General features: G+C 41.1%; 1 protein-coding gene across 2 annotated transcripts in view; it reads left to right on the top strand.

Annotated features, from left to right (window-relative positions):
* Ak4 (adenylate kinase 4) overlaps positions 1-12,448 on the top strand; it is a 67,737-nt gene that overhangs the window by 34,445 nt on the left and 20,844 nt on the right. The window contains exon 2 of one of the 2 annotated variants that reach the window (XM_042684331.1): positions 4,900-5,019. In XM_042684331.1, the coding sequence (XP_042540265.1) occupies positions 4,900-5,019 (120 nt within the window). The remainder of the gene's footprint in view (positions 1-4,899; positions 5,020-12,448) is intronic. The other variant, XM_042684324.1, reaches the window with a different exon arrangement.

The following is a 12,448-nucleotide window of genomic DNA, read 5'->3' as shown; positions in this document are numbered from 1 at the left end:
GCCAGACCTCCAGCATTTTGCTGATGAATTAGAGATAAGAATCTCATGGAATTTTCTGCTCAGGCTGGCTTCAAACCTTGATTCGCAGATCTCAGCTTCCTGATTACCTAGGATTACAGTTGTGAGCCATCAGTGTCTAGTGAGACTTTCTTGCTACTGTATTTTACCTGACCCAAATCAACTATCTTGACTTCTTACTCATCATTTTTCTTAAAACAAATCTTGCACTAGGTTATTTTAAATGGAGATTGCATGGTTTGTGATGAGAAAAATCTAAGGTCCTCTCTTAGGGGGCAGAAGGCCACTTCATAGCTTCAGAGGCTGGTGGAGATTCCTTTGTCAGGAGGCTAAGTGAGCCTGGCTGGATGGCTGTAACTCCTGCCTGCATTGTAGGGACAACTCTGTGGTGGTCAAAGGTGAATTTGGTAGCAGATTCAATATTTGACCACCTTTGTGTGTAGTTGTGATCAGTAACCTATTTCTGTTTCATAAGATATTTACATGGGAGTTGGTTGGCTTCTCTATCACTTGTAATAATTTTGACTTTATTATTATTTTTGTCTGATGTAAAGATTTTTCATGAATTTTTTTTTCTATTGATAGTTTATGGTAGATTAACACCGAATCCCAGTGTTCAGGCTCAAAGCTCTGATACAGTCTTCATACTACGTTGGTTGAGTTTCTGGCATAAAAGAAATACTGAATAGATAACAACTGAACGAGTGTTTCTGAGAGAATTTAAGCCCCCAAATGACCCATATCCCATAGGCTCTGGTTCTTAGGCTCCTGTTAGTGGATAATATACCATGCCCTACCCCCACCCTCACCCCTTCTTTCCCACAGAAGTCATGGATCCTTCTGCATATGTTTCTATTTGGAACATTCTATGCAGTGTATAAACTGCCCTGTGTAATTAGGGTGATGGTAGAATGAATTTCATGCTACTTGTGCTACGTGTGTGTGAGTGTATGTGTGTGTGTGTTTGCTCTCTTGCTTTTTCTAAGCAGGAGTCACCTACTTATTGCCCATTTTAGTAACTTACAAGGAAGTTTTTTTTTTGACCTGTCCTGGGGCATGAACTCAGGACGTGGGTGTTGTCCCTGAGCCCCTTTGTACTCTAGGCGAGTGCTCTACCACTTGAACCACCATGCCACTTCTGCTTTTTTTTTTTCTGAGCACTTTATGGAAGCTGGAATTTTCAAGGCTGGGACACTTAATAGATTATCTTAAGTTTTATGTTGTCTTAAAATGTTAAGTTTTGCTAGGTAGTACATGTGTATAATGCTAGCACAAAGGAGGCTGAGGTGAAGAATTGCGAATTTGAAGCTAGCCTGGGTTACGTAGAGTTCTAGGCCAACATAAAAACAAAAGAAAGTCAAATGCTGGTGGCTCACATCTGGAATGTATTTGCATTCTTTTTTTTTTTTTTTTAAGAATGTAGCTTGAACTGGATCAAGTATGTATTTTATCAAAACATGCTAGCATTGGCTTTTGATGATCCTGCCTTCTCTTTCATGTCAACTGGTGAGCGCAGATGAAGAGCCAGTTTTCAGAATGGGCCTCTGCTTTGTGACATGGTGTTTGCTGTTGTAATGAGTTCCTTCAAAGGCAAGGATGAGCTGCCTTTGGCTGCTGATTCTGGATTTTGGTTCTGTAATTGTTTCTTTTGCCACACATTAGCCATTTCAGTTTGATGCAGTCTATTGCTTTTGTTTTATGAGCAATTGAAGTCCTTTGGAAAGTAATTACCTGTGCCTGATTCTTCCATAGTTTTCCTTATAGTAGTTTCAGAGTGTCAGATGATAGTTATATATAGACCTTTGGTATAACTCATTTTTTTCCCCCTCATCAAGCCATTCTAGTTTGTGGAAGCGGAAAGTGAAGTAACATACATATATGATATGAAAGTCCTAGAAAACAGTGCAAAGTTTGCATGATTGCTTGCCTTAGGAAATGAGGGTGGTTTGTGTCTACTTTACACTTGGATAGGGAAGACAGTCCAGATCTCTTGCGTCGACCTGATCATTGCAGTGTAAGACAGGACAAAACCATTGATTGATTAGCTTTAGAAGGTATACACCATACAGCATTTGCCTGAGGGAACTGGGGTTCACATAGCAGCTTATAAGTGAACATCTACTGGAATGTTAGCATAATAGACAGTGTAAACAGAGCTGGAGCTTGGTGGCAGAGTGCTTGTCTAGAGATAGGCCCTGGATTTGAACTCCAGCTGCTCCAGAGGAAAAATGAGAAATAACCCAAATGTCCATCAACTAATATATGTATAAACTGTGGTATAGCATGCATATATATATATATATATATATATATAGTGTAATATTATTCAGCCATTAAAAGGATTGAAATAGGGGTAGTAATTCAGTATGAATGAACTTTGGAAATATTATGTGAGGTAAAATAAGCCAAAAACAAAAGATCACATACATATTGTATGATTCCATTTATAGGAAATGTCCACAATAAACCAAGACAGCATGGAGATTAGTAATGCTGAAGGAGGGCAGTGCTTGGTGGGGAAAGGGATGGGTAATGACTGCTAATGGGTACAGAGTCTTTCTGGTATACAGACTGGTGATAGCTATACAACACTGAGAAAATGAGAATTTGGCACGTTGATTATGTCTGCACAAAGCTGTCAGCAATATCAGGTCACATCTGAAAGTATGAGGCTCTTGGGGAAAATTAAATGAATGGAAGAACACTTAAAGTACCTAGGGAGTAATGGCTGGGGTGTAGTATATACTCAGTGAATGGTTGTTACTGCTGCTCTTAGATGCAGCAATTTCAGTAAATGATGCTTCCTTATCTATCAGTAAGGTGGAGCCTATGTCACATTACATATCTACTAATACTTTGTGTGGGCCTGTTGGGTTTTTCTTGGCACTGGTGTTTGTTGTTGCTTTTTTTTTTTTAAATGTCAGATCTTGCTGTGTGGCCTAGGGTGACCTCAAAGAGGAAGATCTTGCTACCTAATCCTCTTTAGCGCTGGGTTTACAGGCATGTGCACCCATCTTGAGCCTGTGTTTTGGGATCCTTGTCCAGTGGTGGAAATTGAGTGATCCAGAGCTCCTCACAACCTGTGTACAGTGCCTTCCTTTGGGGATAGGAATGTAGACTGAGCCTGTAGAAGAAGGCCGATCCCAAATATCTGCTGATATGATTTTGAAATGATTCTTGAGCTCCTCTTCCTCCCCTAGTTCTATAACTCTGTGTTGAGTTTCCTTGAGAACTTAACTGGCTTGTGAGACTGTGGTGCTTAATGTTTTATTATCAGCTCACTGGAGAGCTGAGGGCTTCATTGCTGAAAATATGCAGTTCTGAGAAATAGTGCAGACTTAAACTTGTTCTGCGGCGCTCACGGCAGTTTCTATGTATAAGACATTGTTATTTTAAGTTAAGATAGAAGCAGTTTTTCACTGAATTTTTTTGTTTGTTTTGAAATAAAAATTCCTGTCTTTTTATGAACTTGTCAGTCCATTAAAGAATGCTGAGCTGCTTTTTCAACAGGGTCATTGGGGGTATTATGTATTCCCATTGAAACTCATGCAAAGAAATAGTGTGTTCTTATGGCATACAAATACCAGTGATGATTACTCAGTTACAAAGAGAAATGAAGTCATGTTTTTTGGAACTGGAGATCATCATGTTGAATGAGATACGCCAAGGGTCCAAAAACCAAATAGTGAATGTTTTCAACCTTTTACAGAATCTAAACTTTAAACACACACACACACACACACACACACACACACACACACACACACACACACACACACACAGAATTTGACTGTAACTATGGGAATATTTGAAAGGACTAGGGAAACAAGTCTGTAAAGAGAAAGATGGAATGGTGGATAATACTGAAATGTATTATATCGGTTGGGAATGTGGCTTAGTGGTAGAGTGCTTGCCTCGCATGCATGAAGCCCTGGGTTCGATTCCTCAGCACCACATAAACAGAAAAAGCTGAAAGTGGCACTGTGGCCCAAGTGTTACAGTGCTAGCCTTGAGCTGAAAGGCTCAGGGACAGTGCCCAGGCCCAGAGTTCAAACCCTATGACTGACTAAAAAAAAAAAAAAAAGAAAAGAAAAGAAATCCAACTCAGGGACCAAAAAAAGAGAGCAATAGAAAGAACTATTTTCATTAAATGTACTATGCACATGTGAATACCATGGTGAAACACCTTGGCATAATTAATATACACTAAGACAAGCTCTGTTGGAAGTGAATGTCAGTGAGAAGGTGATGAGGGTGAATATAGCGGAAGTACTTTATTGTTGTTATTGGTTGTGGGGCTTGAACTCTGGGCCTGGGTACTGTCCCTAAGCTCTTTAGCTCAAGGTGAGTGCTCTACCATTTGAGCCACAGTGCCACTTCTATCCTTTTCTGTTTATGTGGTGCTCAGGAATCAAACCCAGCGACACATGCATGCGAGGCAAGTACACTACAACTGAGCCACCTTCCCAGCCAGTTGGAGTACTTTAAAAAAATTTTTTTTTGGTTGGTAATGGATCTTGGACTCAGGGCCTAGGCCCTGTCCTTGAGCTTTTTTGCTCAAGGCTAGCGTTCTGCAACTTTGAGCCACAGCTCCAATTCTGGTTTTCTGGTGGTTAACTGGAGATAAGAGTCTCACGGATACTTTCTGCCTGGTCCAGCTTCTTGAACTGCTATCTTCGTGTGAGCCACTGGCGCCTGGCTATGCCTCATTTTTACAAAAGTTATATAGCTCAGGCTGACCTGAAACTTTAGTCTAGGCTGACCTTTAGCTTATAATCATCCTACTTCAGTCTCCTGAATGGTGGGATAATATATATATGTGTGTACTACAGTTCTTCTGGAAATCATCTTGAATGTTTCTTTTTCCTTTTCTCTAAACAGAAGTTGGTGACATGGCAAAGCAGTACTTGGAGAAAGGTCTTTTGGTTCCAGATCATGTGATCACACGCCTAATGATGTCAGAGCTGGAGAACAGGAGCGGCCAACACTGGCTGCTAGATGGTGAGTAAACTGTGGTAAGTTGGATTTCAGGGAAGAATTGGTTTTTGTCTCTCACGTCCCCTGCCTTCCCTTCCTGTCACGTTAATACTGGGGCTTGAGCTCAGGCCTCATATTTGCCTAGCTGAGTCTTCTAGAACTCAGCCTTAGCTGAGGAATTTGTATAGGTATAAGCTGCTGGCACCTAGCTACTTCCTTTTTTTCTTACAGACGAGAAACCTTTTCCCTTTAAATCTTCTGTCGTGTTAGCGTTACAATTTAACACATAGACACAAGCCTGGTGAGGCCTGTTCATTCTGAGTTTAACCAGATGTGAGCCCTTGACTGGACACCATGGCCCAGGTTGCACGGTACTATTGGTTTTTATGACTATCACCCTACAGATAATTCATCTGAGATTAGAGGTCTTTCATTCACTGGGGGCAGCATAAATTACAGCTGTGAGTCATCGTTTGTCACATGGGAGAGGAGTGAAGAGAGTACTCTGAGCAGCTTTATGGAGTACACAGGAGACAAGTGTAACATGGGTAGCCCTTGGGAGCAGATGAGTGATGGGTCTGCTCTTTGATACAGTGATTCCATCTTTGATATTGTGATTCCATTCTGCATTGCTGCCTGAAGATGCACTTCCAGGGATGTTGATTTCTACATCATTCCCAAATGGCAAGAATCCACTTCTGCTTTTGAAAGGCTTTCATCTCAAGAAGGAGCAGAAAATTAGATACTGACTCTAAGAGAATCCTTTTTTTTTTTTTGAATTGTGAAAATACCATACAAAGGGGTTACAATTACATGGGCAAGGTAATGAGTACATTTCTTATGAAGCATTGTTGCCGCCTCCTTTGTTTCCCCTTACTATCCCTTCCCATCACCTCCTCCCACCCCCTTACCCCCTCACCCCCCACGCCAAAGATGTATAGCTCATTTTTGACATAAGATCTTGTACATCTCATTGGTGCAATGGGTCCACCTGTATCCCTATTTAAACAATTTGTTTTTTCCCTTCCCCTCCACAAATTATACCAATATTAAATACAGTGAAAACAAGGGTTATACTGTGGGGGAGGGACATACAAAGCAACATAGAAATATATTATAAATATGTTAGACACAATAGCAAGAAAGAAAAAAACATTTGAGTCCTTAACTTGGGGTTCATTTCGCTTAACATCAACTTATCTGACCATTTCTGCTTGTCTCAGACATATCCTGTTTGTGTGGTGCTCTGAAAACACAAAGAAGAAAATTATCTCTTGTACTACTGATGGGAAGGAGGGTTGGATCAACTTTATGAAAGAAATGAATGGAGCTGGGTGCCTGTGGCTCACACCTGTAATCCTTGCTACGCAGGAGGCTGAGATCTAAGGGTTGTGGTTCAAAGCCAGGCGAGGCAGGAAAGTTCATGAGACTCTTATCTCCAGTTAATGAACAAAAAAGCCAGAAGTGGTACTGTGGCTCATGTGGTAGAGTGCTAGCTTTGAGCAAAAAAGCTCAGGGACAGCACCTAGACCCCTGAGTTCAAGCTCTAAGACTGGCACAAAAAAAAGAGAAGAAAAAGAAAAAGTGAATGAGTGAATGCTCCTCAGGTGGATAAAAAGGGGTTGGGAAGGTGCTTTTTGGGGGGGCAGGGCATAGTGTCTCTATGTACAGGATAATAGACATTTTGTAGTTACTTATATTTTTGATGGTATTAGAGTTTGAATTCAGGGCCTTGCATTTATTAGTCAGGCTCTCTACACTTGGGCCACCCTTCCTATACTAACCTAACACTTTTGCAGCTTGCAAGCAAAAGGAGGCAGGGGCAAGCTTGAGGTGATACGATTTTGATGACGTATGTTAGTTGTCATGCTGCGTTGATCATCATCTTTGAAAAACAAGGGAGGAAGTGTTGATTTGGGTTCATGATTTCAGACATTTCAGTCCATAGGGCTTATTAGCACCTTTGGTTCTGGGCCCATGATAAGACTGAATGTTATAGTGGTAGAGAATGTGTGGAATAACAGGCTGCTTACCTCATGATGGACAGGAGAGAAAGATGGGGGGAGTGGACCAACAACAATAACAACAAGGAAGAGTGTGGAGAGGAGGAAGGAAAGAGGAGGAGGAGAAGTAGAAGGAGGAGAAGGTAGAAGGGCTGGACTAAGGACGAGGTATAACCTTCAAAGGGTTCTTTTCCAGGCTGGGAAGATGGCTCAGTTGGTAGAGTGCTTACCTTGAATGCATGAAGCCCTGGGTTCGATTCCTCAGTACCACATAAGCAAAAAAAGCCAAAAGTGGCCCTCTGGCTCCAGTGGTAGAGCCTAGCCTTGAGCTGAAGAGCTGAGGGACAGTGCTCAGGCCCAGAGTTCAGGCCCCACAACCGACAAAAGAAAAAAAAAAGTGATCTGTTTCCTCTAACTAGGACCTAAAGCTTACAGACTCTTCCAAAATAGTGGCACTGGCAGAGGAGCATGCATTTAACCCACGGACTTGTGGGGGACATTTCACATTTAACATAGTGAAACTGGGAAAAAATTAGGAAGGATCCTAATGTGATTGGATTGAACTCTCCAAAAGACTATTCAGTACATATTACAGGAGAGACTGGGGGCTGGCATAGGGTGGAAGATGTCAACTAAAAGCCAAGTAACACTTCTTTAGACTAACTGTAGTAACTAAGAGATGTCCTAGAATTAATAGAAGCTATAGCAGTGGTGTGGCAAGGAGGTCCCATCCCTGGAGAATAGCAAGAAGGGAGGTTGACAGGTCTGTGATGGAGGTCAGGTGCTGCTGCTCTAGGCAGTTAGTCTTCATTGTCATCCTCTTCAGTTTCTTGGCTGGCACTTCTTCAGGCATGCTGATTTTCCAAACCATGCCCTGAAATCACAGAAAGTTAACTCCCTGATACTTTTTAAGGGGATACCCAATATTTGGAGATAGCTTTAAATTCATAGTACGCCTGTGTCATCTTCTCCAGTTGAGGATTGTAGATACACAATACTATGCCTTGATCCCTGATACTTCTGTTTTTCTTTTTGGTTGGTCATGGGGCTTGAACTCTGGGCCTGAGCGCTGTCCCTCAGCTCTTCAGCTCAAGGCTAGCGCTCTACCACTTGAGCTACGGCACTACTTCCCCCAATACTTTTTTTTAAAAAATCTTTTTGCAGTGACTAATACGTTTTACCACTCCCTCACAACAATTTCTTTAGTTTAAGTTCTTCAATCGTGAGGCTTCTTGAATCTTCTAAAATGAATTAGTGTAGTTTTAGTGAACCTAAATCCATGTTAAGAAGGGTCAGCTGTGTTGAGCTTTTCTGGAGAGGGGTTTAATGTAGTCACCACGGAGGTGGCCTGGTGTCAGAAGGCTCAGCTGAACCCCAGCCCCTGCACTTCTTGGCAGTGTGTGGCCCCGAGGTGTATACCTGATCTCTCTGAGCCTCTGGTTGCTCATGGCAAGGCTCAGGAATGCATTTGTAAGGATGGAGGGAATGACTGTATGTCCAGGGATTCGAACTGAGTGTTGACTACGTACAAGAGCCAGGCAATTCTGTCATTCTTTGTCTTTCCTGGTGTGCTTGTCCTGGATTTCTGGGAAGGTATTAAGTTCAAAATTAGTTTTTGAAGTATGCAGTCCTGCAGAATTGACAGGTCAATCAGTGATGGAATGTTTCATGTGTCTTTCAAGGCTAACTCTTCCTCTCAGGGTAAAGAATTTTATTTCTTTTACATCATGGGCCTGTTTTTAGTAAAGTGCGTCACTCTCCCGACTGATTTGGTTTGCACTGCTTTCTCCTTGCAAACCCATCTGGTCACTTTCAGTGTGATTTTTCTTTAAAGCTCTGGAGTCAATCCATTTGGCAAAGGTTGGATGTACGGAATGACAAATGCCTAGTGCCGGCGTTCAGCTTTAGACTCCTTATGTTACAGGGCATATGCTGATGCGCTCTGCAGAGGACGTGCCTGTGAGTGAGCTAAAGGTGACTGAATGTGGAAGGGTTGAGGAAGGAATTCTGGATGACAGATGACTCATCATCGTGGTCCATATGGCCCTGGAGAGGCATTCTATGCTAATGGTGGGTGGGAATGAGCCAGCATGGTAGACTCAAGCCAAGGGAACCCAAGTGGGGGTGGGGGATGGGGAGTGCTCTGGTGTGCTCAGCTCTGTTTTTCTACACAAGTTTAGTGTGTGTGTGTGTGTGTGTGTGTGTGTGTGTGTGTGTGTGTGTGTGTGTAAGGGCAGGAGATTGCAGTGTACAGATATTACAGTTTAGTTATAAAATCATGTTCCCCATTGCACAGAGTGTATTCACTGTTTACTAGATCATCTGAGGTGGAACAGTAACTGTAAATAACTTGCTACTTAGCAGATAGGCTGAGGTATAGCTCAGTGGTAGGGAAGCTTGCTTGGCAGGCTCCAGGCCCTGGATTCAGTCCCAGCACTGACAAACAAACAAACAAATTAGAAATACACATGTGGAAAAGTCTTTACTTTAAAAAAATGAGGTTAGTAGGGTGACGCCAGCAGGAGGGTATGTTGGGAAGAAGTTTTTTATTTCTGAACTTGATTGCCAACCTGTGTGGTTAAATAGGACCTCGTGGGAGCCTTCCCCTCAGCTCTAATTTTGTAGAGCTAAGTATCAAAGAAAATTTTTATATTTGGTGCACTAGTTCATTTCTGTGGCTGTCACAAAAGACCCAAAGCTGAGTAATTTGTAAAGAGAAAAGGTTTATTTAGCTCAAAGTTCCAAATGTCCTAGAGTGTGGCGAGACATTCCTTACCACAGCATTTCAGGGCTGACACCACAGGTAAGTGGTAAGAGAGCCAGAGCCAGGGGAGGGCTGCCCTGCTCTGTGACTCTTTATGAATGATACTCTTTATGAATAAACCAGCCCTGCTTCCAAATTAATCCCTTTCAAGACCATGGCCTCCCACTAGACTTCACTTCTTAGAAGGTCCTATACCTCCTCCCCTCACTACATTCCCATACTGACCCTTTGGAGGAGACAAAAATCATATCCAAGTCATAGTGTCAGGGTTTCTGGAGAGCAGTTTGGGGTTTGTAAGTCCAATATAATTTAAGCCTTATAATTGGAGCTGGAGATAACTAGAATAGCTGAACAATATAGAGCATTAAAAGCTGGTTTTGAAGGTCATTCGACGTATAAATATATATAATATGTACATATAATATATTTTATACATAATAATTATAGTATAAATTATAATTTATTGTATAATATGATAATATAATTATATAATATGATATGTGTGTATATACATATATGTATATAGGTACATACACACACATATAATGCTTGAATGGTGTGGTGTGTGAGGGTGTTTTCCTGAGAGTGTGTGCCTGATCTCAAATGAGTTAAGAGGAGAGAGTAGAGGTAGACAGAGCCGCCCCCAGCCCCAGCACAGGAGGGGTGGGAGATGAATACTCAGCCACTGTGGTTAGGCAAGGGTACATCTGTGTTCTGAGAGGTTAATGAGGTGAATTTTATAAGCGAGGAGTGGCATTCTCGGTCAGAATGACAGCATGAAAAATGATGGGGGTGCATTCAGTATTCAGTCTTAGTTCACAGTTCCTGAGGCCTGACCCATGCCTCAAGACAAGGTAAATATGTCTGATAGTCTTCCTGCACGCGATGTTCTGATATGAGGAAAGAATTTGGGCAGTGGCTCCTTGGTGAATGTTGCTTAGCTCATTTTCTCTGTCGGCACTTTTGTTGCTATTGTTGTGTTGTGTACTATGAGGTAGAATTTGACCAAGGTCTCTAATATGTGTTTGATTTTCCTGAAGAGTCAACTACTACTTGTTGGGTTTAGTCAATTTTAAAGTTTGTTATTATTATTAATTATTATTACTAGCTAATACCCGGGTTTAAAATCAGGGCCTCATTGTTTTGCTCAGCCTGCTTGTTTGGCAGATGCCCCGTGGCTACATTTCCAGCTTGATATATATCCAGAGAGAGAGAGAGACAGACAAACAGAGACAGAGAGAGAGAGATTCCCAGGGACTTTTCTTCCCAGGTTGGTCTTGAATATCAGTCTTCTGGATCTCAGTCTCCTGAGTAACTAGGATTGCAGGTGTGAGCCACCAGCAATAATTATTTTTGAAGCTATAAGGTGTTCTCCAGAGAGGTACATTGTTAAGATACATATTTTTTTGACAGCAGATTTGCCATTTTATTTTTATCATCTTAGAAGAAGAAAATGTAGAAACAGGCCTATTTGAGTATCCCTTCTAGTATGATCACTAAGTATCTGGATAGTCTCAAATGAAACAATTAGTAGACATATAATTGATTTCCAGTTTAAAAAAGTGCTAAGGGAGAGTTCAGATCTTTACCAGTTGTAGATTAACAACAAAAAGAAACAGTGGATCTACTTTCATTGATATTTCAAACAACAATAATGGCTTAATTCGCAGGAAGGACCACTGTTGAGTGGGGATATGAAGAGATATTTTGGTGACATCCAACCTGAAATCTTAGCATGCATAAGCTATTAAGATTTTATGTCTACTTAAGGAAATACCTAAGATGCCCCTTGAGGTTATGGCATCCCTATTATATTTCTAATTTACGAAATGCACATGATAAATTACACAAGGCTATAGGCATTCACGCACAGTAGGACCAAACAGTACTCTTAGGGAAGGAACACAAAGGCCTAATACCTATTAGCCTCTGATTACATAAAATAATATCGAAATGAACTCCAAAAAAATGAAATGAACCTTTCTTAGTTTTTACTTAAAAAAAAAGAAAGTTCAAAGTTATATGCCATTAGTATATGAATAAAGTCCCTCTGATAACTTTAAAAAAAAGATTTTCTTTAGGGCCGAGACTTATCTCAGTGGTAGAGTTCGCCTAGTATGCATAAGACTGTGGGTTCAATCCTCAGCATTACAAAAAATAAATGATGTATATTTATATATATAATATAAATAAGATATATATCTAATAATATATATCTAACAACTGATTCCTTTGAAGCTATTGTTGCTTCCTTGTTTGAGATGTTTCAAGTGCTGTGGGAATTTCTTTTGGTGCTGAATAATTGTAAATTTTTTTAGTGCCACTGCATATTTATTGGACACCACCTGTGCCAAACAGTGTCATGACACCGCAGTAAGATAGCAGAGTGGACAGGGCCTTTCCTTGCCTGCATTCAGAATCTAGCAGGGATTCAGATGGTACTGTTTGCATGATCTAACTGCATTCTAAGGTAAAATAGTCTTACTACAGTGGACCATAGTGAGTTAGTTTAGGGTGTGACTTCAGAGAATTGACTAGATTTTTTTTTTTGGTGCCAGTCCTGGGGTTTGAACTGAGGGTGTGGGTGCTGTCTCTTAACCTTTCTAAAAAATAGTTATTATAAACATGATGTAAGAGGGGTTATTACATAAGTCAGGTAAGGCATCCCTAAGCTTTTGTGCTCAAG

The sequence above is a fragment of the Dipodomys spectabilis genome, unplaced genomic scaffold (genome assembly GCF_019054845.1).
Source record: "Dipodomys spectabilis isolate Male_0828 unplaced genomic scaffold, ASM1905484v1 ptg000002l, whole genome shotgun sequence".
Classification (NCBI taxonomy): domain Eukaryota; kingdom Metazoa; phylum Chordata; class Mammalia; order Rodentia; family Heteromyidae; genus Dipodomys; species Dipodomys spectabilis.
Note: the sequence above shows the minus strand (reverse complement) of the source record. Positions and strands in the feature narration are given on the sequence as shown.